Source organism: Setaria viridis, chromosome 1 (assembly GCF_005286985.2).
Source record: "Setaria viridis chromosome 1, Setaria_viridis_v4.0, whole genome shotgun sequence".
In the NCBI taxonomy this organism is placed as follows: Eukaryota; Viridiplantae; Streptophyta; class Magnoliopsida; order Poales; family Poaceae; genus Setaria; species Setaria viridis.
Genome location: NC_048263.2, coordinates 6,815,331 through 6,840,977, shown reverse-complemented (window position 1 = coordinate 6,840,977; position 25,647 = coordinate 6,815,331). Strand labels below are relative to the sequence as shown.

General features: G+C 45.4%; 5 protein-coding genes across 8 annotated transcripts; 4 read left to right on the top strand and 1 right to left on the bottom strand.

Moving 5' to 3' along the window:
* The first annotated feature begins 576 nt into the window (after positions 1-576).
* Positions 577-4,435, top strand: LOC117864159 (biotin--protein ligase 2). Of its 3 annotated transcripts, none has more exons than XM_072291927.1 (10): positions 577-923; positions 1,221-1,672; positions 1,762-1,823; positions 2,272-2,420; positions 2,531-2,651; positions 2,735-2,890; positions 3,091-3,136; positions 3,382-3,448; positions 3,519-3,595; positions 3,802-4,435. In XM_072291927.1, exons 2-10 carry the CDS (start codon positions 1,260-1,262, stop codon positions 3,845-3,847), a joined length of 1,137 nt encoding a protein of 378 aa, XP_072148028.1. In that variant the 5' UTR covers positions 577-923; positions 1,221-1,259; the 3' UTR covers positions 3,848-4,435. The 3 variants fall into 3 exon arrangements, with proteins under 3 accessions (XP_072148028.1, XP_072148030.1, XP_034604068.2); XM_072291929.1 differs by having other exon boundaries at positions 1,052-1,672; XM_034748177.2 differs by having other exon boundaries at positions 577-1,672.
* Positions 4,436-6,306: 1,871 nt separating this feature from the next.
* On the top strand, positions 6,307-10,001 carry LOC117859651 (thiosulfate/3-mercaptopyruvate sulfurtransferase 1, mitochondrial). 2 transcript variants are annotated; one of them, XM_034742817.2, is made up of 12 exons: positions 6,307-6,465; positions 6,611-6,728; positions 6,988-7,047; positions 7,127-7,189; positions 7,428-7,552; positions 7,824-7,986; positions 8,071-8,130; positions 8,401-8,459; positions 9,016-9,097; positions 9,172-9,235; positions 9,449-9,516; positions 9,595-10,001. In XM_034742817.2, the coding sequence occupies exons 2-12, from the start codon at positions 6,660-6,662 to the stop codon at positions 9,700-9,702; spliced, it is 921 nt and encodes a 306-aa protein (XP_034598708.1). In that variant the 5' UTR covers positions 6,307-6,465; positions 6,611-6,659; the 3' UTR covers positions 9,703-10,001. The 2 variants fall into 2 exon arrangements, with proteins under 2 accessions (XP_034598708.1, XP_034598714.1); XM_034742823.2 differs by having other exon boundaries at positions 6,314-6,465; positions 6,653-6,728.
* A 156-nt stretch (positions 10,002-10,157) lies between these two features.
* On the bottom strand, positions 10,158-13,157 carry LOC117859640 (pentatricopeptide repeat-containing protein At4g20770). Its single transcript, XM_034742806.2, has one exon. It carries the CDS (start codon positions 13,143-13,145, stop codon positions 10,722-10,724), a length of 2,424 nt encoding a protein of 807 aa, XP_034598697.1. The 5' UTR covers positions 13,146-13,157; the 3' UTR covers positions 10,158-10,721.
* Positions 13,158-18,841: 5,684 nt separating this feature from the next.
* On the top strand, positions 18,842-19,933 carry LOC117853347 (putative germin-like protein 2-1). The gene has a single exon (XM_034735737.2). It carries the CDS (start codon positions 19,228-19,230, stop codon positions 19,900-19,902), a length of 675 nt encoding a protein of 224 aa, XP_034591628.1. The 5' UTR covers positions 18,842-19,227; the 3' UTR covers positions 19,903-19,933.
* Positions 19,934-22,476: 2,543 nt separating this feature from the next.
* On the top strand, positions 22,477-25,436 carry LOC117851794 (tubulin beta-1 chain). Its single transcript, XM_034733696.2, has 3 exons — positions 22,477-22,990; positions 23,870-24,139; positions 24,540-25,436. Exons 1-3 carry the CDS (start codon positions 22,597-22,599, stop codon positions 25,214-25,216), a joined length of 1,341 nt encoding a protein of 446 aa, XP_034589587.1. The 5' UTR covers positions 22,477-22,596; the 3' UTR covers positions 25,217-25,436.
* Positions 25,437-25,647: the final 211 nt, after the last annotated feature.

Genomic DNA, 25,647 nt, shown 5'->3' with positions numbered 1-25,647 from the left:
CCACATCAGCACGCGTGGACCGTGAGTTGGGCTGCGGCCTGGGTCGATCCATCCAATCTAAGTCCCTGACTAGTGTGATAAAACTCCAAGTTCTGGAGCTACTAACTTTAGTTTTTGCCTAAAAACACAAAGATCTTGATCAAAATGGATCGATCTAATATTTGGACATGACATGCATAAATTGTATGATAAAATTTAATCACGTCTTGACTTCCAAAATTGATGCCAAATACAAATAAAACCTGCCACATCGAATCTCGGGAAAAAAATCAGTTGGGGACTGAATTTTTGCTGACTTCGTGGCCTTCTATCTTCCAAACCAAAGTCCAAATCAACAAATCATTTATAGAAGATTTGTTCACCTATAATCCTTCTCAAACTTTTGTATTTGCTGATCGAAGGGCTTCAACATGAATTTTTGAGAAAATTGAATCAAAGTCCTTAACTGAGTTGACCGACTGAGGCCTCGGCCCCGACGGCCGTCAGAACGCCGTCAACCCGCAGCGGCCGTTCTCTGCCGGCAAGACATGCCGCTCTGTAGAAATACGACATGTATTAGAGTAGGATTCTATTATTTTCCTGTATTCATACAAGCACTAGGAGTTCTCCCTTTGTCTCCCTTCCTTTTCGTTCTTCCTGCTGCTTCTTCCTGCGAACACAGACCGAACCGAGCTCGACCCAGACTACTTCGCCGGCCAAATCCAAACACCTCCGACCGTCCCCTTCAAATCGCTGCCATCCACGCCTTCCTCACCTCCCAAGATCCACCCTCCACTACTCCTAGGCGTCGGGCATGTTCCCTTCGGCCGGGGATTGAGGTTCCCCGACCCACCATTGCCGATGCCGCCCGAAGCTCCGCCTCGCCGGTGAACTCCACCCTCCGGCCATCTCCTTCCCCAAGCGACCATCAAAACGGAATCCTGGTGAGACGCTAGTGCCCACGCCCTCGCTCCCTCCCTCTCTCCGCCGCTGTGGTCGCCGGAATCGGCGCGCCGCCGGTCCGCCGTGCCACCGCTGGCAAAATAAATCGCGGGAAACTAATGGCGCGCAGGAAAGGATGAGCGCTCGAGGGGCGATTGGGGAAGCGCTAGCTCGCGCAAATATGCGGGAGAACGGAGGTCGGATGCGGGTTGCCGTATTTTTTCGGCGACGATGGGGGAGTTGTTGGAGCGTGGGATTTCTCCTTTTCTCCCTAAATCTGATTTTCGCGTTGTTTTAAGGGGGCTCTTGGAGTTGCTCTAACAACAACAGCGATAGTAATGCCATTCCCCGTGCGCCTCACGCCGCCGTCTACCGGCGCCGCCGCGGCCGCAGCCGCCGTCGGGGCCGTGCTCGCCGCCGTCGCGCTCCGCCGCTACCTATCCACTTCCCGCCCTCGGCCATCCGCCTCGGTGACCATGTCCGCGCTCAGCAGCTGCAGCAGCGCCGCCGGAGCCGCCACCACGCTCGTGGCGTACGGCAGGTCGCCGCAGGACCAGGAGCTCCTGGCCTCCGCGGCCGGTTCCGTCGCCCTGGGGGAGGGCGTGTCGGCCGGGGAGTTCGCCGTCGCGCTGTCCTATGAGGGCGCGGGGTTCGACGCGGGCGCGTACATGGGGGCGCTCCGGGCGCGGCGGTTCGGGAGGTGGATGCTCTGGTCACCGAGGATTGGCTCCACGCAGGACCTCATCGCACAGTGAGTGCAAATTTTTGATTCGCTGACTGGGGATTGGGCTTTTCCCTGTTCTTATTGTACTTTGCCTCGGCGTCTGCTCGTGTTTGCAGGAACTTCGCAAAGCTGCCGGTGGGCGTTGTCTGCGTTGCTGACGTGCAGTTCAAAGGGAGAGGTGCGTGTGATAGTGAAATTACTGGTTGTTATTCCCGTTGTTGTTCTATTCGTGATGAATCTGTAGCTTTGGTTAGCAAGCTCTTGAGTTTTAGGCTGATTGACGCTTTTTTATTCTGCATCTGATATGATTGGTTAGATTGACGAGTCGACACTAACTGTTATCTGCTGCGTATTCTCTAGGATTACTTGTTAGGGGAAAAAACAGTCTGAGTGAACAAATATAGAACCTGTTTGTAGCTTGACACCTCTTTTATCAAAAGATTGAATCTGATTGTAGATTGATTCCTCTTGCAATTATCAAAATTTGTCAGGCTATATGTATCCAAGACTAAAGCTGCGCATCATAGCATTTCGATGTTTTCTATCTTTTTAAGTTACATAATTATATTATGCACCTTGCGGCATAGTGAGATAAATAATTTAATCTTCCTTCACAAATTGTGCAGGACGTTCGAAGAATGTGTGGGAATCACCACCAGGTTGTCTCATGTTCTCTTTCACATCACAGATGCAGGATGCACGGAAGTTGCCCCTTATGCAATATGTTGTCTGCCTTTCTATGACCGAAGCCATCAAGGAACTATGCCGTGCTAAGGTTAATTTATAATTCAGTGCAGTCATGTTTGCTGCTCATTGATTTGCATCATTTTATTTAGGCTAACTACTTCTGTTGGCACCTGATGCTGTGGTTGTGATAAAACTCAGGGACTGCCAGAACTTGATGTAAGGATAAAGTGGCCTAATGATCTCTATCTGAAAGGATTAAAAGTTGGCGGCATTCTATGTACCTCGTCTTATGAACCAAAAGTCTACAATATCTGTACTGGTAAACATGCATTTCCAATGTTGCTGGTTCTAATAATTTAAGATATATTTTTACAAGCATGGAATTCCTTTTATCTTAATCAGGTATTGGTTTAAATGTTGACAATGAGAAGCCTACCACATGCTTGAATGCTGCACTTCAAGAAGCAAGTGTTATATCACCCAGATTGAAACGAGAAGACATACTGGCATACTTCTTCAATAAATTCGAAAATCTTTTTGAGGTCTTCTCGAATCAAGGTAATTGCCGTCGATGTATATGCATAGATGGTTCTTTTTCTAATCACAACGGATTCAATGATAAACTAGTTTTGCCATAGAGATTGATTATTTTCCTACGACTCATTTAGGTGCTGCCAAAACATTTTTCAAACTTAACTGCAATTTCCTTTTTTTTTCTTGGTAAGTTGTGTACTTAACACTCTCAAATTCCACTGCAGGATTTCAGGCTCTTGAGGAGCAATACTATAACTCATGGCTCCATAGGTATGGGCTATAATCTCAATACCTGTTCATTGGATCTTATTATAGAATAGTAGGTGCAAGAACACCAAAAAACTTAAAAACCTATAGGATTTTGCCCTGAACTACATGTACTACCACTTGAATTTTAAGCGTGCTTTTAAGTGGTGATTGTAAACATCTTAGACAGTGCTTGCAAGTTAATATTATGTATCTTTGGTATATGCCACTTCATCTGAATGAGATTTGAACTTTTCATTGTTATGTAGTGGCCAGAGAGTTGTCGTCCAAGATGCACATGAAGGCCAGTCTGTAGACAGTGTCGTCACTGTCCAGGTTAGCACAAACAGAAGTATGATGACTGAATATCAATTTCCCCTTCTCTAACAGTACTAATCCTTTTCAGGGTTTAACACCAACTGGGTACTTGTATGCTATTGGTGAGGATGGCAAAAACTATGAGTTGCACCCAGATGGCAACAGGTACTGTCCATCAGTCCCTTTTTGCTCATCACATATCATGATATCAATACGATATTTTTGATGTATATCACTATTCAGTGTCTCTAGCGTGTTCTGTATGCATCTCATCCAATATATGTCCCAACATATAATATCTCATAGTCTATCAGACTATCACACACATTCTTTTTTTGTCAATCATTTGACACAGTACTGTGCGTTTGCAGCTTTGATTTCTTTACTGGATTGGTGAGGAGAAAGATGGAAGCTTAGGGCACCAATACAATACATAGATAGGTTCAACAAATTTGTACAAGTGATAGATGTTTAAGAATGGAATGAGAACATGTAAGCATCAGCGCTGCCACCTGCATCCCTTTGTGTGCTTCAAAGCTTGTTCTTTGAAGAAATAGAAGAAATATTGTTGTGGAAGTTCTGCACAGCTGCTTTGAGATCCTCTCAAGCATTAAGAATTGCTCCAGCCTTCCACTTCAGCCTCCGAGGGCTCTCCAGACGCAAATAAGGAAGGGAGCAACCAGGACTAAACTATGGGCATGAGTTCAGACGTCAGGAGGGTAAAGCCGCAATAGCTGAAGACCCTTGAATAAATCATAGCAAGAAAGCTATGAAGCGCCTCTGCTCTGCTGCTGGAACTTCTTCGACAGTGTTAAGCCTGGTGTATATGCATCGGGTTCTGTAACTTAAACATTGCAATAGTTCTTTGTTCTTAGTGAATTGAGTTGCAGAGCTGTAAAGATTTATAGTGGTTATTCTAGTGACTTGTGTTGGAAACTGTACTTGCATGGAAGCTTAACTTGTTTTGACTTTAAATCATATGAAAGGAGATCACATCTTTATATTCGTGATGTTGTTCGCTTGGAGTGCTGTCCTATGCGTAACTGAATATGCATAAGCGTGTGTTGATTTTCGATAACTTTTGCACAACTATGGGCACAAACCTGGACACACAGTTCGGGGGAATTCAGGAAACAGCACTTGTTTCATGCGGTGTCCAGAAAACAGCACCGGGAACTCAGATATTCACGAAACAGCACCGCAAGCACACATAAGGTTCACGAAACAGCATTGCTAGCTCTTATTTCTCCCTGTTTTAATTTTCTCCCAACGACTTCATCAAATGCAAAAGACCAACTTGCCCCTCATGTTTGTGGACCGTTCCCAAATTGTAATGTAGATTAACTGAGTCTATTTTGAAACCAAATATATATGTTATCCTATTTATTAGCTCATGTTATTTATTTCCGTAATATCATCATAAGCCATAATATAAATTTGTCAAGCAACTTGTAATTAGATTAACTGAGTCTATTTTGAGCCCAAATGCATATGTATCCTTATTTATTGGCTCGTGTTTTTTATTTTTGTAATATCATCCTGAGCCATACTTTTAGATATTGTTATTAGCTTTGGTATGGTGAAATTTTATTTTTGCTATCTGATCTGAATGAGAGTAGTAGAAAGGGAAACTGGTGTACCAACATGGGTAATTTTGTCTATTTGCATGTGAAGAAATGAACAAAAATTAAATAGAAGTGTGGAGAAATTTAGTGTAGTGCTATTCTATGGATCCATTCTTGATAACAGTGCTATTTGGCGAATTCATACATTTGGAGTGTTAATTTCTAGACACAGCATGAAACTCTTGTTGTTTCGTGAATTCCTCCCGGTTCGAGCTCGCAGGACAGATCCGAATCAAACAAGGGGTGTTTGATACCGATTCTGGTCGATACTTGCCAAAATAATTGAGCAGACCCCTCCCAAACTAAGCAATTCTCGCTAGATTCCACGGGAATCGATTTTTACCACAGCGAGCAACAGGTCTACAAAACTACCCCTACAGTTGGGATGAAACTACCTGCCCTTTGCCACCGGATAAATATCCGCTTCTAGGTTCGGATTCCACCTCCCCGACTCCAGTCGCGCCGCCAGGAACACCGTCGCCTCCGCACCCCTCCCCTCCGCGCGACCGCACCCCGCCGTCCGCGCCGTAGCCAAGTCCTCCACGCCTCGTCCGTCCGTCCGTTCGAGCACGGCCGTGGGGACGACGCTCGCCGAAGCCCGAGTCGACGGGTCTGGATCGAGCCGTCGCCGACACTGCTGCCCAGCGACCCTGCCGTTCCCCCGCTCCTCAGCCCCTCCCCAGCCCCCCGCGCGTGGCTCTCCTCGGTAGGCATAGAGCAGCCCAGAGGTGCGAATTCGCCTCCAGGAAGATGACGCTTCTGCAGATCCACCAGCTTGAACCAAGCGATTCATTTTTGCTTGATGCGATTTTCCTCATCGTTTTGTGATTGGATGATCATTTTGTTCAATTGTGAATGGTTTAATTTTTGAATGGTGGATCCGAATGAATCACTTAGTGCCTGTTCAAGTAGATTCGATGCCATTTGTTTTGCGAATGACTTTTGCTCGGTTATAGTTCTAAATGATTCATTTTTTAGATTTTATTAATATTGTAAAAAGTGATCTATCATAAAAAAAATTAACACCCGAATGCAAAAAATTAGTGAAAATAGTGAGTTATGCACTTATTCAGCAACAAAAAACCATTAAAAGCTCTAGGGGTATACAAGTGAATACACGTTCAAGACAAAACAATCTTACGACAAAATCAAGCTCGCCAAACACCTTACTTATGCAGCCAGCGATTCTTGAGAAAGCGGATTCTTGTAACAGCCAGCTTCTTAGAAAAACGATTCCTAGACAAGCTGAATCAAACAGGGCCAAAACTTATTTGTTTATACTAAATTCCTTGACGTGGCTGCCTCACGGGTCCAAATCGGCTCATCTGCTCCGCTCATCGTCTCCCTCCTCGCCGTCTCGAGCCCTGCGCTGCGGCCTTTCTCTCTTCTGCCGGAATCCGAATCGACAAGGTCAACTCACCTCTAGTCTTGGCCTTAATGGTGGCTCGCTGCCGGCGGCTGAGAAGCTGATTTATTTATTCTCTTTTGATTCATCTTCTTGGGAGGCTATCCTCCAGCTTGGGAAGAAATCTCACCCGCGAGCTTCTTTTTCTAGCTAATCCTGTCCGGCGACCTCGGTCTCTCTTCTCGCCCGCAGGTCGGCAATGGCGCAGGATGATCCGGTTGTTTCTGCTCAGTGGCTGCACCAGCACCTAGGAGCGCCTGATGTTAAGGTAACTAAAAATTTAATTCATCTACTCTGCTGTCTCTGCACGTTCCTCTTCAATTCAGAGATGTGCTTGCTTCTTTCAGATACCGAATAGCATTTTAGGAACAATATCTTTTCTTCGTTTACCATCCAGCTATGGACTTGTGATAGTCTGCCAATTTTATTTACATCCTTGAAGTCTTGTGTTCTTATTGTTCCCATGAAGAATTAGAGAGTTACTGAAGGATGTGTTTTGCGACGGTTGTCTACCGTGTTTTATTTAGGTTTTGGATGCTTCCTGGTACATGCCGGTAGAGAACAGGAATCCATGGGAAGAATACCAGGTTTTCAGCATCAGCCGTAACATGTTTCATCTCCCCTTTTGAGATAATTCTTTGACCTAAAGTGTTATGATATCCTCAGGTGGCACATATCCCTGGCGCAGTTTTCTTCGACATAGATGCCATAGTCGATCGGACAACTGATGTGAGAAGTCTTTCTGTATATACTTTCAGTCATTAGTTTAGTTGAAGTGAATAAGCAACAAGTTTTTTTCTGGTGCTTTGATGATGGATATGGCCCTATATTCAAACAACTGGAAGCTTATAGTTTCAATTAGTTACTGCAAGATGGCTATAAAAAAGTTTTATTCTTTCTCCTGAAGCATAACTGTACAAATACATACCTATATAGGATACATGTTTACCCCATGTCGTTGTTTCAGTTACCACACATGTTGCCATCAGAAGAGGCTTTTGCAGCAGCAGTTTCCGCGCTGGATATAAAAAACCAGGATAAAGTTATTGTTTATGATGGAAAAGGATTCTTTAGTGCGCCTCGTGTTTGGTGGTAAGCAGAATGTTTGGATCCACTTAATCATAATGATGAACCTAACTGAACTTTGCTATTTATATGAGTTGTTGATATCAAAATAAAAAAGTAGATTAGATGTTGACATTATCAAGAATTCCATTGTCTTCTGTTTGTGAATAATTGACCTTGTTCTTGTCAGTGTACTGGTTTCTTTTCCGAACCAGAGTGGCCACTCATTGTTTTACTCAATTAACATTCTTTATTACTTGTGCACAAGATGACGGCATTTATGATTATCAATTAATAGGATGTTTAGAGTTTTTGGGCACAATAATGTTTGGGTGCTAGATGGAGGTTTACCTCAGTGGCGAGCTTCAGGGTTTGATCTGGGAAGTGCCAGCCCTGATGATGCAGTACTGAAATCAAAAGCTGCCAGTAAGGCTGTTGAAAGAGTTTATAACAGTGAACCGGTTAGTTAGTTATAACGATGCTGTATATATGATTACTTGAAATTCTTATTGCTTATTGGATAATTAATTTTTTTTCCTGTGCAGACAAATATAATCACCTTTCAGACTGAATTTCAACCCCGCCTATTATGGACACTGGAAAAGGTTAGTGCCTTTTTGCACCTGAAAATTCGAGTCTTGCCTGCATAGACTATAGGGATATGCATCAATCTGATCATGAACCCTTGCGCTGTCTTTAATTTTTGCATTGTTCCTTTACTCAATGTTTGCTGGAACTCCCTGAAATATAATCTTAATTTAACTCCCAAATAATATGGATTATTCAAAAAGGAGTTATGAATATTGGCAACTAAGTGAAACATTAATTTCATTGGCTATTTCCACGTGAAATGAGCTGTTTGATTCATGCAACAGGTTGCACATAATGTCGCTGCTAAGACTTACCAACAAGTAGATGCCAGATCAAAGGGCAGGTAACATCTTGTACCTTTAGTAACAGTAGATTGTAAAAGTTCTGACATTAGCGGAATGTGGCATGGAAACTCTTATGAACTATGGTTAGTAAAGGCACTGTTGCAGTTTCAAGCAAGTATACCAAAGGGATTACATTAAACTGCTATCTGTAGATATGAAAAGAAATTTCACCTTTGTGAATCTGTTAATTCTCAAACTAACTGTTAGTATATACATTCACAGCATGGGTACATCATACTCCCTCCGTCCCATGAAAAATGCAATTCTAGCGTTTGAAAAAAATTCTAAAAAAAGAGTGCAATTCTAGGAATTAGATTTAACTATCTGCCTAATTAAGTGGTCAGATTTGATTTGCATGCCAAAACTTGCTGCATGTAGCCAACAAATAAAGGTATGGGAGTCTTTTCACACCACCACTAATCTGTCTGAAAAAATCCTAGAATTGCACTTTTCATGGGACGGAGGGAGTACCATTTTTTTTTGCTATTGATCCTCTTCCTGAGCTGCCTGGAGTTTCTTGTTATTTTGAATAAATTTTGACTTTTGAATTCTCAGATTTGATGGTGTAGCGCCAGAACCACGGGAAGGAGTAAGAAGTGGACACATACCAGGAAGCAAATGTGTTCCATTCCCAGAGGTGGGTTCAGTACAGCACATAATACTTGGATAACCATGAATTGCTAAGAAATGCTGCTGCTGAACTTGTCCCAGATGTTTGATGGTGCACCAAGGCTTCTCTCCGCAGATGAGCTGAGGCAAAAATTTCAGCAAGCAGGTTTGGATTCTGTTATAGCTAACTTTTCTGGTCTGAAACTTGTAATTTTCCCGTGTTCTTTGGTAAGGAAGAAACCAACTTCTTCAGAGTAAAAAAAAAGATATGAGAAGCAGACCAACAACATTGATAATTAAACTATTAGGTCAGACTAAGAAGTTTTTTTTTTTAGGGATATCACATATGTAAAAGCACTGCATTTTATGTTTGTTTCAGGAATTTCCCTTGACCACCCCATTGTTGTCAGTTGCGGATCTGGTGTAACTGCCTGCATACTTGCTCTGGTCTGGAATCTTCCCTGCTTGTCATGGATTTTGCCTTGTATATGCAAAGCAATCCCCAACGATATACTTTTTTTACAGGGGCTCTATAGAATTGGAAAGCACAACGTTCCAGTTTATGATGGATCTTGGACAGAATGGGAAGCACAATCAGATTCTCATTACCCAAAAGCTACCACCACTGCTTAAATTCCCCAACTCTGAAAAGGCGAAATACAGTTCATCCATCCTTCCTGGAGCATTCAGTTTAGATTGTCAGCAAAGATGGCATTTCCCTGTGACAAGCTTTGCACTTAAACAAAGGTGAAAAGCTTATAGGGGCAAGAAGTGCGTAGTACAATGCTGTCCTGTGATTGGAAGAGATAATAGAACATGTAAAGCAGGAACAGAAAGTGCACCCTTGCTAATTCTTGTGACCCTATTGTCAACATCAAATTTGTGGTTGACATCTACTAATGTTATCATTCAAGGAATAAGCTTTAAGACAATGCTAACAATCCAAACTGATTTTTTTCCAATCATTGTAAACGTTGCATTTGTATGCAGATCTCCTGTATTTTCGAGAAAAATAAACATTGCATTTACCATACAGATAACAGATAACCATGCTCGCAATATTGTAGTTGAATGAGTCAAGCACGACGAAATCAAATATGGAAATTGTTTTCTTCTGAGGTCTAAATCAGCAATTGATACAAGAAGTCAAAAAGTGAGTATCTGAAACAGAAAAGAGACAACTGTTTGTCTGTTCTCCAGTACATATTCCCTGGTAATCAACATATGGTACAATTCGTGCTTATACCTATCACCTGTTCTACATGTAAAAGAACAAACTATCTCATTTTCGTCCATTGACCCATCTAGATAGAAAGTTAGAAACTTACTATCATAATGGGGCATGAAGCCAGGAATTCGTTTGAACATCCATATGCCATGGTTCATCACACCCTTTTGCAGCATATGACGAAATGAACTGAGCAATTCAGCATGTAGTCATCTTTACACCAAATCGGCAATGCGCAATTCCTGCTTTGCATTTCCATATTTTGCTTCAAAATGTTCAGACCATGCACAATTTGCAGTACTGCGTGAAGCTAAAACAAGAGTGAGGCTCACAAGAGAATTGCACCATAGTGAGACTGCTGGATTCAGCTAAAATTGGCATAATATGCCGGTGAAATATTGTAGCAGCAGCACCAGATTTCGAATCAGCCGGCACATGTTTCGTCTCGGTGCACTTCTGAAATCCCAGAAGTGTCTTCATCATCACTAAACATTGTCAATTCTCCAACATTTGTTCCAAGATCATCAGCCACCATAAAGGCACGAGCACCATCCTTGTGATCTATCCAGCTGTATCCACGGCCTTTCACAACACCACGACTACTCATTAGTGCCCTAACAGCTGATGCGTCGCCATGCCTGCCCAAGGAAGCATATATGTTTGATAGAAGCACATAAGGTGATGGATTCTTTGGGTCAAGGCGGAACAGATGCTTTGCTGCATATTCTCCCAATTCAGCGTTGTGATGTACCACACAGGCAGCTAGTAGAACTTCCCATATTATAGGATCATCCTTGCATGGCATTTTATCTATTACAGCCTCAACCTCAACAAAACAACCAGCCCGCCCAAGTGCATCTATGAGGCAAGTGTAATGCTCAACTAACGGTGTAATCCCATAATTGCTCTCCATGGAATTAAAGAATGCAATGGCTTCATCAACCAGACCTGCGTGACTGCATCCTGTCAGAACAGCAATGAAAGTCACACTGTCTGGCTGCTCTTTTGTGGTTAACATATACTCAAACAATTCTACGGCTTTCTCTCCAAGACCATTCTGAGCATACCCATGTATCATCTCATTCCATGCCACTATGTTCTTCGCACTCATGTAGTCAAAGAAAAGGCGTGCATCATCCATGTTGCCACATTTAGCATACATGTCGATCAGGGCACTGCCAACATAGACATTCTGCTCATAACCATCTTTTAGAACCTGTGCATGTATCTGCCTACCTTGAGGTATGGATGACAATCTAGCACATGAGTTGATCATGCTAGCATAGGATGATTCTGTGGGGAACATTCCATTTTCTCGCATCTGCTTGAAGAAATCGAAGGCCTCTTCATTCAAAGAATGGATAGCCAAACCTGAGATCATGGAATTCCAACATACCACATCTCTCTCTGTCATCTTACTGAAAATGATCTGAGCAACACCAACCTGACCACATTTTGAATACATATCCACCAGACCATTTGCAACAAACATGTCGTTGTGAAGCAAAAGTCTTACTGAAGCAGAATGTACTTGCTTGCCCAGTTCCAAAATTCCTAATCTAGAGCATGAGCTAAGGATCACAGCCAAAGTTGTCCTGTCAGGCTGCACGTTTTGATGCTGCATCCTCCTGAACAACTCAATTGTGTCTTGATGCAGTTCCTCCTGGCAGTAACCAGATAATAGAGTGTTCCAAGTAGTCACACTTGGCTTTGATATCTTGTCAAACATTACACGAGCAGATGGAACATCCCTCGCCTTAATACAAGAGGCAAGCATGTTACTGTAAGTGACCTCATTGGGCTCAAAACCTGACTCTTGCATGAGGTCCAGCACTTCCATGGCCTTCGCATAGAGACCCACCTGGCCGTATCCAGTTATAAGGATGTTCCAAGAAACGATACTGACGCTGGGCATTGACTCGAAGACTTTCATGGCCTCACCCACCTCCATGCACTTCGCATACATATCCATCAACGAGTTTCCAACGTGTAGGTCCGATCCAAACCCTTTTCTGACAACCAATGCATGAATGGACTGTCCAAGCCTGATTGCACGAACAATACTGTACTCATCAGTGCGAGCTTGCGCACACGCACCGAGAACACTAGAGACAGCCACCGGATCAACACGGACTCCGATCCTGCTCATCCGTGCAAACAACCTGAGCGCACTGTCGACGGCCCCACTCTGTGCCAGCCCACCCATCATCGCCGTGAACGACACCTCGTTCGGGCTAGCCATCCCGTCGAACAGCCTGACGGCATCAGCAACGCTCCCGCACTTGGTGTACATGCCGAGGAGCGCGTTCTCGACGAACTGGTTTCCGTCGAGCCCGACCTTGACGGCGAGCCCGTGGCAGCGCCTCCCGACGTCGAGCGCGGCCATGGCGCCGCACGCGCTCAGCACGCTGGCGAGCGTGAAGTGCGTCGGCGCGAGGCCCTCCTGGAGCATCCCCTCGTACATCGCCAGCGCGTCCCCAGGGGAGTCCGACCGCGCGACGGCGGAGATAACGGTGTTCCAGGAGACGGCGTTCCGTTCGGGCATTCTGACGAGCAGATCCCGGGCGGCGGCGAGGTCCCCCGCGCGGCAGGCCGTCGAGATCGCGGCGTTGTAGGAGTAGACGTTGGGGTGGGGCAGCGCGCGGAAGGCGCGGAGCGCGTGGCATGGCAGGCCGGAGAGGGAGTAGAGCTCGACGAGGCGGTTGAGGAGGAAGGTGTCGGCGGCGAGGCCGGCGGCGAGGACGCGCGCGTGCGCGGTCTTGGCGTGGGCGCGGCTGGGCTTGGGGCCGCCGCTCCGCTTGATGCAGGCCTGGAGCACGGCCGCGAGCTGGGCCGCTAAGTTCGCCATCGCGCGCCGCGGGCGGGAAGGAAGGAAAGCAGTGTGTTGGTGGGTGTGGTCGTCAACGGCGTTTTTATACTGCTCGATACATTCAATTCGTGCTTGGGCCGTAGAATGAAAGTTCAGTTTGGGCCGACTGATTGGAACTTTTTTTTATTTTTATATTTTTTATTTTAGTATTTTGCAAAAATATATAGTCGGATAAAAAAATTACAAAGGCTACTGCCACCGGGTGGCAAGTCGCTTCCGCCGGCCCAACCGCCGCTTGGGCTGGCGGAAGGGCCTTACCGCCAGCCCAGCCGGCAACAAGGGGTACACCCTCCGCACCACACTTTCAAAAAATCATAACTAATTCATATCAACTTGGATGGAGATAAACTTTATATAAAACTTGTACATCTCGATGATATCTACAACTTTGTAGTTAAAATTTTTTTCATTTGATGTCATATTGGTACTCAAATAATCAACACAAGTTTCAGATCTAAAATTCAATTTTTAGATCCGAAACTTGTGTCGATTATTTCAGCAATTAAATGCCTCCAAATAAAAACAGTTTAAACTATAAAGTTATAAATCTTGTTAAATGAAAAAAAATTTAACTACAAAGTTGTAGATATCATCGAGATATACAAGTTTTATATAAAGTTTATCTCCATCTAAGTTGATATGAATTAGTTATGATTTTTTGAAAGTGTGATGCGGAGGAGTGTACCCCTTGTCGCCGGCTGGGCCTAGTTTTGAAATTTTTTCAAAAAAACCGACTATATATTTTTGCAAAATGCTAAAATAAAAAATATAAAAATAAAAAAAGTTCGACTGATTGCATGTGTATGATGTTGCTGTTATGTTCAATGACCTCTCCTCCCTCGGCAAACAAAAAAAGTCACCAATAGTGGGTTCAGAAAATCCCCTTTCTCCAATCTGTTAAACTAAAATTCCTATTAAACATTTTAGAATATTGATGAGGATAAGTACTATAGTATATCCAGATCTGAGCATTTTAGGTCCACTCCGTGGGTCTGGTCTGAGCCTGACATGCCACGTCTGTTGAAGGGCCAAATTTAGGGGGTGTTTGGATACCAAGTGATAAGGGTCAAATTTAGGGGGTGTTTGAATACCAAGTGTTAAAGTTTAGCAGTGTCACATCGGATGTTCGGATACTAATTAGGAGGACTAAACATAAGCTAATTATAAAACTAATTGCATAACCCTGTACTAATTCGTGAGATGAATCTATTAAGCCTAATTAATTCATCATTAGCAAATGGTTACTGTAGCACCACATTATCAAAATATGGACTAATTAGGCTTAATAGATTCGTCTTGCGAATTAGACTCTATTTGTGCAATTAGTTTTATAATTAGCCTATGTTTAATACTCCTAATTAGCATCCAAACATCCGATGTGACAGGTGCTAAACTTTAGCAGCCTGTATCCAAACAGGCTGTTAGTAGAAAACCATACCCGAAGCCCAATGATTTAATTTAATTAGTTTTTAAATTAAAAGGAGTAGGAAGGCCGAACCTCAAAAAATTGTTGAAGTTGGCTATTAGCTAGGGCAAGGCATGAATTTCCAAGCTTTTTTTCGAAATATGACCCCAAGCCAGCTTGATCTATTGCCTTTTCTCCCGTTAGTTGTCCTTTTATTTTACTATATCGCTCTTTTTTCTTCTCTTCCTTTCTCTTTCCCTCTTGCTCTTTTCTCTCCCTACTCTAACAAGGTGGTGCACACGGTGAGGTGCTAATCCGGTGAGAGCGTGCACGGTACTGTGGGAAGAGGGCATATGCCCCGATATGAGTATATATGCAATTTGATAACTATTTAGATGAAAAAATAATAATTCATTCTGCAAACTACTAAGTTAGAGCTCATGCCATTTACTAGAAAAACTTGTAAGGTAATACCACGTGAAATTTCATGTATGCGCTACTTGCGGATAAGTAACTGATTATATTTTGCAACTATATATCCAATACTTATCTCCGTTCTTAAATATATGACATCATTGATTTTCTTTCATTTGACTATTTATATTTTTACAAATATTTATGCAAATAAATAAATCTACAAATTAAATTTAAAGTACTTTTGATGATAGATGTCGTATATTTAAGAATGGATGGAGTAACTCGTTACATACATTGAACATGTAGATAACACTTTCATCAATTTTCCAGTTCTATTTGGGCAAAATATTTTGTGACCAATTAAAATAAACACATTCGATGCATGAAATGCCATCCTTTATAGTCGAACTCGCCGATTAACTCTCATGCCTAAAGTAGCACGCGCGAAGATGGAGTGATGAGGTTGGAGATGGAGGCATCATCGATTTAATAGTGGTAGGGTAGGAGAGGCACGTTGGTACGTAGCTCAATGAAGTCGGAAGATTAATTAATCCAATGAGGTGAAGAGACTTTAGGGTGGGCACGGCTGCAGTGCCATTGCCTCTAGAGACCGGAGGAGGCGCCTCCCAAGCGGAAGGGGCGGGGATGGAAGAAAAAAATATATATACACCATCCCTAAAAGAGAGTGTCTTTGAGTATGGAAACATGGACGGCTGGCCTGTGAGCGTAGGACATTATGGGTCTGCTTGCTTCTCTTGACGTCTTGCCTTGCCTATCCTCGCTAGGCAAGGCTAGCCTTGCCAGCGGAGGTGAGCCAGTTTGGCTTGCTTGCTCGAGCAAGGTAAAACCTTGACAACGCAAGTAACGAGGCAGCAAGTAAAATATCCAAACAACACACACCCTTGCTCAGCCAGGTCAGGCGAGCCCTGGCAAGGGTACCAAGCGGACCGTATAACTGGACACGGGGTGCCATCATGCACCATCTTGATCAGCTCAATAATCGCAATGAATCGACGCCTGGCTTGCGTCACCCTGTCTCGCAAATTACTGTCCACTTGTGCAGGACGCACGAGACGAGACCCCATCATCAACCTGCTGCCCGATGATAATCATATGGACTAGAGACTGGGTCGGTGCATCTGCATGCAGATAAAGAGAAGGAGATCCATCACTACTAGCGAATGGACCTTTCGTCCACGGCCTTAGTTCCGGTTACATTTTGGCCCGGTACTAATGTGAGCATTAGTACCAGGCCTAACGGATAGTCCTCGAGGAAGCCCTCGTGACCCCCTTTAGTACCGGGTGGGGGCTCCACCCGGTACTAAAGAGCTCCATCCGCTGCTGCCGACACTTCTTATCCGCACCCACCGATTGCCGTATCCCTTCCTCTATCTCCTCTATCTCTCCCATCTCCCTTCCTCTCCCTTCCTATCTCCTTGTGCTCTCACCTCACCAGCAGGCGGCGGGAGCGGCGGTGGGCGGGCGCGGCGGGAGCAGCCGCCGCAGGAGGAGGGGGCGGCGGGAGGAGGAGGGTGGCGGGGCGGAGGGTGGAGGAGGGCAGAGGGCGGCGGAGGGCTGTGGGGTAGAGGAGGGTGGCGGGGTGGAAGAGGGAGGAGGGCGGGAGGTGGAGGGTGGCGGGGTAGGGGCGGGAGGTGGGCGGCGAGGGCCGGCGGGGTTGGCGAGGATTTCCTTTTTTTAATTTTTTAATACCCTTTAGTACCGGTTATTTCAACCGGTACTAAAGGTGCCCCTTTAGTACCGAACTACCAATACCGGTTGTGAAACTGTTAGTAAAGGGGGTTCTCAACCGGTACTAAACGTTGATTCCCCAGTAGTGCATGATCATTTCAAAAAATTGCTTGGTGTCTTGGATGCTAGGGACACTTCCTTAAACTGGGAGAGGGTACAACTATAACGAAGAGATCTACAACACTTGGAGGAGCCTTTCACTATAGAGGAGTTGATGTAGGAATCTACATTGCTTAACCTAACTAAACAGGATCATTGACACCCGAACATGAAATAACTTAGGCGATTAGTCAGAAGCACAACCAGGGCAACATTGTGCGATGACCCAGCCATTAGAGTTGGGGACGAAGCTGGGGATGCAGTCGCCGTAGTTGTACCAGCTCGGTGGAGATCGTGTCTTCCTTTTGGCCTCCACCTTGACTGGCCAGGGACTGCGAGAGTAGAACGGCGGCACCTTCAGATGGCTTCAGCGCTGCCGGGATCGGGGTGGCAATGTTAGGGGGCGTGCGTGGTTTTTGGCGTTCGTTGGTCAGCTCAAAAAACCAGCCGGGTCCCCCTTTTTAATGTGGCGTTGGGCGATCTGGGACCGCAACCACGAATTGGTTGCGCCTCCAATCAAGGCACGAGGTGGCACATCGTGATTTCGAGTCCTGGGGCGTTTTCCTTATCCCCTCCTTTTTCTCGACCTTTTTGACCACCTCTGAAATTTTCCAACAGTTGAAGGATGTAGTAATGAATATGCAATCTGAGAAAGCACGAGGCCCAGATAGCTTCATCGGCAGGTTCTTCAAATGCAATTGGGGCACTATAAAAGGAGACCTTATTGAGGCAGTAAACTATTTCTTTGCTCAGCACTTCAACTTGCTAAACACTGCACATATTATCCTCGTCCCAAAATCGGCTGACTCAAAAAGAGTTTCAGACTATAGACCAATTAGCCTAACAAGAAGTGTAGCCAAAATCATCTCAAAGTTGCTCTCCAATAGATTAGCTCTCCATCTAAATGAGGTTGTTTCCAGAAATCAGAGTGCCTTCATAAAGAGGAGAAGTATACATGACAATTTCTTATACACCCAGAATCTTATTCAAGAGCAAGTTGGAGCCTTTTTAGTTTCTTAGGAATCTAATGTCCACCTTTTTTAGATAATGGAAAATGTTCCGGCTTCAAAACCCTCAGAAAGAGGTATCAGTCCGTGATTTTTACAAGCACACTCAGAGTTTAAACCACATTATGTTTAATATAATTAACCAATACACAAGATGAAAGGCCATCCGTGGAATGCGAAAAACAACATGGCTCTAGACTCTAGAAGCTGGCATGCCTCGACAAGCCGCTCCCTTTAGTCGTCAATGTGCTGCAACAGAGCCCAGAACCGAAGTCAATGTGTCCCCATGAAAAGCACCTCCAAAAAAGTTTTTGTCTGCAATTGTTAGACACAATATCATTCCTTGTGAATCAAATTGCCCAACATATAGCAGTGGCTCCTATCAATAACATTTCATTGTGCTTGTGTCACCCCTGCTTAGACCAACTAGTAAACAGATGGTCTGAGTTTACTGGTGGTGGTATACCTAACACAACGTGAATTGCACGCTATAGAAATTTTGCATAATGATATTCGAAAAACAGATGTTGGATAGTTTCCAACTTACTAAAAAACAACGAGCTTTACTCCCGTTCCAATTCTTTCTAGCTAAATTATCTTTCGTGAGGATCACTTCCCTTTTAAGATACCACATAAGAAATTTTATCTTGAGAGGAATCTTTATACACCAAATTTTTATCTTGAGAGGAATCTAATGTCTACCTGTGAGTTTGTTGTTCATTTATGTAATATTAAACCATATATAAAATTTGCATGCTTTCCTTCTTATATGAATTAGCAGTGCTCCTGCTTGTCTTTTTAAAAAAAGAATATGGAAACATGCATGGACAGCTGGTGCCGGCCTGCACCATCTTAATCAGCTCAACAATCGCAGCCAATCGGTTTCCGTCACCCTGTTTCGCAAATTGCTGTCCCGGACGCACGAGACGAGACCCCATCAACCTGCTGCCCGGCCGATGACAATCATATGGACTAGAAGACTGGGTCGGTCCGTCACATCAAGTCCACGATGGAGTGACCCCGTCGGTTTGCGGGCGCGCGAATTCTTAATCTTCTCGTTATCCCACCGTGCCGGATGATTAGCGCCTCGCCGGCCGGAGCGCAAGAGTCTCAGTAGTCTCACACAGGACCCGGTCGCAGCTTCATCTCGTCCAGCGCGTCCAATCGCGCCCTGCAGGCCGAGCAGCTCGTGCGTCCAGCACAGAGCTTCCAGACAAACACGCGCTGTGTGCAGCACCATGCAGCCTCACGGCTATATGTTCACGTCCTCCATGCCTCTGCTCTCCCTCTTCACCGGCTCATCTAGTACCTCAATGCAGCTCGCGCATTGATAACTCGACGAGCTTCTCTAGAAGTTCGTGGACTCGTAGTCAAGCAGGCAGCCATGGCAAGGTCCTTCGAGCTCGTCCTGCTTGCTCTTCTTGTTGCAGTAGCAATTGCGTCTCCCCTGGCTCTCGCCTACGACCCGAGCCCTCTCCAGGACTTCTGCGTCGCCGACACCTCTTCTGATGCAGTGTTCGTGAACGGGCACGTGTGCAAGGACCCGTCGCAAGTGACGGCCGGCGACTTCGCCTTCGCCGGCCTCCACGTCGCCGGCGACACGTCCAACGCGTTCGGCTCCAGGGTGACCCTCGTGGACGCGCGCGCGGTCCCGGGCCTCAACTCGCTGGGCGGCGTCTCGATGGCGCGCCTCGACCTGGCCCCGGGCGGGCTCAACCCGCCGCACACGCACCCGCGCGCCGCCGAGGTGCTCACCGTCGTCGAGGGCGAGATGCGCGCGGGCTTCCTCGCCGCCGACGGGACGCTCTTCGCCAGGGTGCTGTCCGTGGGCGACGCGTTCGTGTTCCCCAGGGGGCTCGTACACTTCGAGTTCAACTGCGGCGACCGACCCGCCGTGGGGATCGCTGGCCTCAGCAGCCAGAACCCAGGGCTCGTCCGCGTCGCAGACTCGCTCTTCGGCGCCAACCCCGCCGTCGACGACGACGTGCTCGCCAAGGCGTTCAGGATCGACGCGGCCACCTTGCAGAGGATCAAGGCGCAGTTCGCCACGAAGAAGTAACGGACGAGCTAGTAATTAATTGTCTCCCTGCCTGTATTACTGCATACGTGCTCGTATTTTTTTTTCCCATTCTTGTTGTGTGTATTTAATCCCTGCCCTTCGAGGCTTCGAAAATAATTTATTTTTCCCGTTAGAAGTTGCCATCTTCTTTGAAACTTTGTAGTTATAGTTTTATTTTTCTTAAAAAAAATGCTGTCCTCATTTCTATTGTTTTTGTGTCGCCGATGTTACACGTATTATATTTCCATGCATTCCACCAACGCAGTGTGGAATTTTGAGTTTAATCGACGCTCTTCAAAGTTCAAAAACTGGACAGAGTCACAGAGACAAATTTTGGGCCGGGGCGTGTTCGGGATGGGCCGAAACAATAAGTGGGCTTGAGGAAACAAATCGCGCTGCCTAAACCGCCGGCCCAATTTGCTTGAGTTTATCGCGTAACAAAAGGAGACTAACCATTTCCTGTAGAAGAACCAAGTGAACTCCTTTTTTTTAAACTAAGTGAATCTTTTCAGACTTGGCATCACGCCTAATGGGTATTTTGTAGCATTATTCTTGCGATGACTAGGTAATGGACGCACACCTGTAGTTAAAACACCCAAGCATTCTGAATCGTGGCGAGTAAGTTCCGAGGATAAGCACGGGACGACAGCTCACACGACATGTGGATCTCCGCTGTCAGCGGGCGCGCACGCGAATGGGCCCGTTGGTCCTCCCCGTCTGGGCCAGCGTGGCTCGCTCATGTGGCGAGCACCAGCAGGGCCCGAGCACGCGCGGCAGGTCTGGCCCTCCATCATCAGTTCATCCAGTTCTCCCTCCAGACGAGTTGAGAAGGCAGGTGAGCGTGCATGCTAACCGCTCTCGCGCTGGCTCGTCGAGCTCGCAAAGGTTCGGACCAATCAGGCATCAGTGCATCACCAGCCTCGGGGACACAGTGACACATTACACATTGGGCAAAGGTATAATCAAGCCTGCAACCACCGCGTGATGTTGAGATTAGATATCTTATCCGTTTTATTCTCTCGGACCCATCGACCCGTCGTCTTCCAGGATAAGAACAGGACATGGCCATTGACACCGGCGGCTGTTGGGAACACCCACACCACAAGCCTGTGGTTTGCTTGCTCTTGAAAGCCGCCCATCTGCTACCACTGACTGATGATGATGGCTAATTGGGTCGAGATCTTCTGCAGCCGGATGACTGACGATACACGCACCCTTATAAATACATGCACGCAATTTTATGAACATCTACGAGAGATCGGAAGATTCGCTTAGGGGGTGTTTGGGAACACCAGGCTAAACTTTAGCACCTGTCATATCAGATGTTTGATACTAATTAGGAGTATTAAACATAGTCTAATTATAAAACTAATTGCACAGATGGAGTCTAATTCGCGAGACGAATCTATTAAATCTAATTAGTCCATAATTTGCCAATATGGTGCTACAGTAACCATTTGCTAATGATGAATTAATTAGCTTTAATAGATTCGTCTCACGAATTAGACTCTATCTGTGCAATTAGTTTTGTAATTAGCTCATGTTTAGTCCTTCTAATTAGCATCCGAACATCCGATGTGACACTGCTAAAGTTTAGTACCTCGTATCCAAACACCATAAGGTAGTCATATGTGATTTACCATATGTCATGCATCTTATAATTTATTATACCTTTGCCTAAGAAAAGCTTCTTATTTTTTTGACAAACGCACATATACTAATAATGTGTTGATGGTTCCAAAATGTAAGTACTTTGGTTTGGTTAAATTTCTGTAACTTTATTTAAGTGTATAGAAAAAAAATTATTGTCATGACGTAGTCCGATTTTGAAAAAAATTAAGTATATTATATTTGTTAATGGAGGGAGCACTAACAAACTACAAATTGTCTAGAATGAACTTGCCCTTGTTTCCGAAAGGAATTTGGAAAAAATGGCTCTATATTAACATAAATGAATAGCAAATCATTTTTTAAATAAAAAGAACTCAGCACCGCCCGAATAAAAATCCTCCAAGCAAATTTCCGAAAGGAATTTCAATTTTTTAAATACATGCATACAACATTAGCTCTATGGATACCTCGAGATTGAGCCGACAAATTTCACTTAAGGTCGTGATCTACCACATGTCATACATCTTATAATTTATTATACCTTTACCTAAGAAAAACTCCTTTTTTTACAAACGCACATAACATTAATAGTGTGTTGATGGTTAAAAAACGTAAGGTACTTTGGTTTGGTTAAATTCCTCCAACTTTAATTAAGTCAATAGGAAAATATACTGTCATGACGTAGTTCGATTATGGAAATTATTTTTAAACGGGGGGAGCACTAACAAACTACCTCGAATGAACTTGCCCTTGTTTCCGAAAGGAATTTGGGAAAAAATTAGCTCTATATTAACATAAATGAATAGCAAATAATTTTTTGAAATAAAAAAGAACTCTGTTGTCACCGCCCAAACAAAATCCCCCCTCCTCCAAGCAAATTTCAAATTCCTTGCCCGGCCTCACACCTCACGCGCAGGAGGCCCCCCCCCCCCTCACGCCTCCCCAATAAAACGCCCTCCCACCCGCTCCCCTCGTTTCCCACCCCCCCCAACCGCTCGCCTCCTCCTCCTCCGCCTCCCAGCTCGCCGCAACCCTAGCGCCCGCACCACCTCGCCGCCGCCGTCCCCCACCTCCGCCGCCGCCATGAGGGAGATCCTGCACATCCAGGGCGGGCAGTGCGGGAACCAGATCGGGGCCAAGTTCTGGGAGGTGATCTGCGACGAGCACGGCATCGACCACACGGGCAAGTACGCCGGCGACTCCGACCTCCAGCTCGAGCGCATCAACGTCTACTACAACGAGGCCAGCGGGGGGCGGTTCGTCCCGCGCGCCGTGCTCATGGACCTCGAGCCCGGCACCATGGACTCCGTCCGCTCGGGCCCCTACGGCCAGATCTTCCGCCCCGACAACTTCGTCTTCGGCCAGTCCGGGGCCGGGAACAACTGGGCCAAGGGACACTACACCGAGGGCGCCGAGCTCATCGACTCCGTCCTCGACGTCGTCCGCAAGGAGGCCGAGAACTGCGACTGCCTCCAAGGTAATGTTTGCTGCCCTTCTCCTCGTAGATCTGTTCGTTCCGTTGGAAATGCTCGTAAATTCGGCGCGATTTGGGGGTTGTCAGCGTGCGGATCTAGTGCATTTTTATGAGGTCATAAGAGTGATAAGTTGCAATGTTGTGATTCACGGCTTGTAGATCTAGCCAATTGTTTGTGCGGTTTCCCCGTTATTTTTGTGAATGCATTCAATTTATTCCCGTGCTTGGATGAAATGCGTGGCTCGGTTTCCACGGATTAGTGTTTGCCGTGCAGTGTTATGCGGTTGAAAGTACCGAGATCCAGTTATTCTGGAGTGGTTCTGGTAGCTAGCAGTAAGCTTGTTGTGTTCAGGGCATTTAATATGGCATTTCTACTTGCATGGTTAGACTTTATTGTCATGATCCTCAATCACAAATTTGGCCACTGTTGTTCTGCTGGTGGCTCTCGTGTGCTACTGACAAGGCTTTATTATGCCATTTGACTATAGAGATGTGAACTCATATAACTGATGAGTAATTGCAAAAGTTTTCCTTGCAATCTGTATTCAAACTCTGTTGCTGGTTCCTGGTTGTGTAAGGTTTCTAAATCAACTGTTAACTTATTTTCTTTAGGTTGGTTCTGTTGGACTTATCTGATACTCATATTTCACTATGTATGAAAATTGTGCAAATGCTGTGCCTATGAGAAAATCCATTTGTCAGGCCAGTAAAATGGTTTTCAACTCATCTTGGCTAGTGGTTCCGAAGGATATGTGCTTGGGATTCATGTTAGGGTGTTGCAACTAGGATCTCCATTATCGTATATGTTGCTATCCTTTTAATTTATACGTGCTCCAGCTATGGAATCATATCTGAAATAATCTTTTTTGTTTTCTTCTGCAGGATTTCAGGTTTGCCACTCATTGGGTGGAGGTACTGGCTCTGGTATGGGCACCCTGCTCATCTCAAAAATCAGGGAGGAGTACCCAGATAGGATGATGTTGACATTCTCAGTTTTCCCATCACCGAAGGTGTCTGATACTGTGGTAGAACCTTACAATGCTACACTCTCTGTTCATCAACTTGTTGAGAATGCTGATGAGTGCATGGTCCTTGACAATGAAGCTCTTTACGACATCTGCTTCCGCACTCTGAAACTTGCTACACCCACCTGTAAGTTTGCATTGCTACTTTGCTCAGTTCCTGCACCCAGATTCAGTATTTATTGCTCATTTATTTCATATCATGCTACGGAAGAGTGGATTGTAGCCATCTCCATGTGAAATGCTGCGATACAAATCTATCCCCTGTGATGCTGTAATGAATTACTGGTCCTTGTTTGCCATTGCTGCATATTTATTGCAATGCACTACTTGTTGAATTAATGTGAATGTTGGGCACATGCATTTCACTAGCATTTTGACGCCTCTATCTGTTCAAAATTTTGCATGTAGTGCAGAATACACTTTAATACCTTGAGGTGATTGTATCATGCTTTCCTGCCTTGTTTCACACACAGTTGTTTCTGCCATTTAGACATGAATCTGACTCTTGCCTCTTTCTGCTGTTCCAGTTGGTGATCTGAACCATCTCATCTCTGCAACCATGAGTGGTGTTACTTGCTGCCTGCGGTTCCCAGGCCAGCTGAACTCTGACCTTCGGAAGCTTGCAGTCAACTTGATACCCTTCCCTCGCCTCCATTTCTTCATGGTTGGCTTTGCACCGTTGACCTCAAGGGGATCCCAGCAGTACCGTGCCCTCACCGTCCCCGAGCTGACCCAGCAGATGTGGGACGCCAAGAACATGATGTGCGCAGCCGACCCACGTCATGGGCGCTACCTGACAGCCTCGGCCATGTTCCGTGGGAAGATGAGCACCAAGGAGGTGGACGAGCAGATGCTGAACGTGCAGAACAAGAACTCGTCCTACTTCGTGGAGTGGATCCCGAACAACGTGAAGTCGAGCGTGTGCGACATCCCCCCCAGAGGCCTGAAGATGGCGTCCACGTTCATCGGCAACTCCACCTCGATCCAGGAGATGTTCCGCCGCGTGAGCGAGCAGTTCACGGCCATGTTCCGGCGCAAGGCCTTCTTGCACTGGTACACCGGGGAGGGCATGGACGAGATGGAGTTCACCGAGGCTGAGAGCAACATGAACGACCTGGTGGCTGAGTACCAGCAGTACCAGGACGCGACAGCTGACGAGGAGGAAGACTACGAGGACGAGGAGGAAGAGGACGTGGCTGCCTAAGCCACCGGCCCGGGGGCCATGTTGGATTGTGTTGCTATTATTGTTGCTGTTAATCTTGGTGCTTGTGGAGTTGCGGTGCCTTTAGATTGCTTGTGTTGATGGGTTTGATGCTGCTGCTGCAAAACTGTGAGATTAGTTTTAACTGTGGACCTAATTACTATTAGATCATGCAAGTGTAATTTGATAGTAGCTGGATTCTATATTTTAGTACCTTTTGCTATGCTTGTTCAGTGTTGCTTTTGTTGGGTATATGCAGCTGTGGAGCATTAAGCAGCAGAATTTGGATTCGAACTGGTCAGCTTGCACAGTTCTTTTTCAGTTAACTCCTATCCATAAAACCACTTAGCCATTAGCACATACTACTCCGTTCTTAAATAGATGACACCGTTGACTTTTTCATTCGTTTGATTATTCATCTTTTCTACAAATAT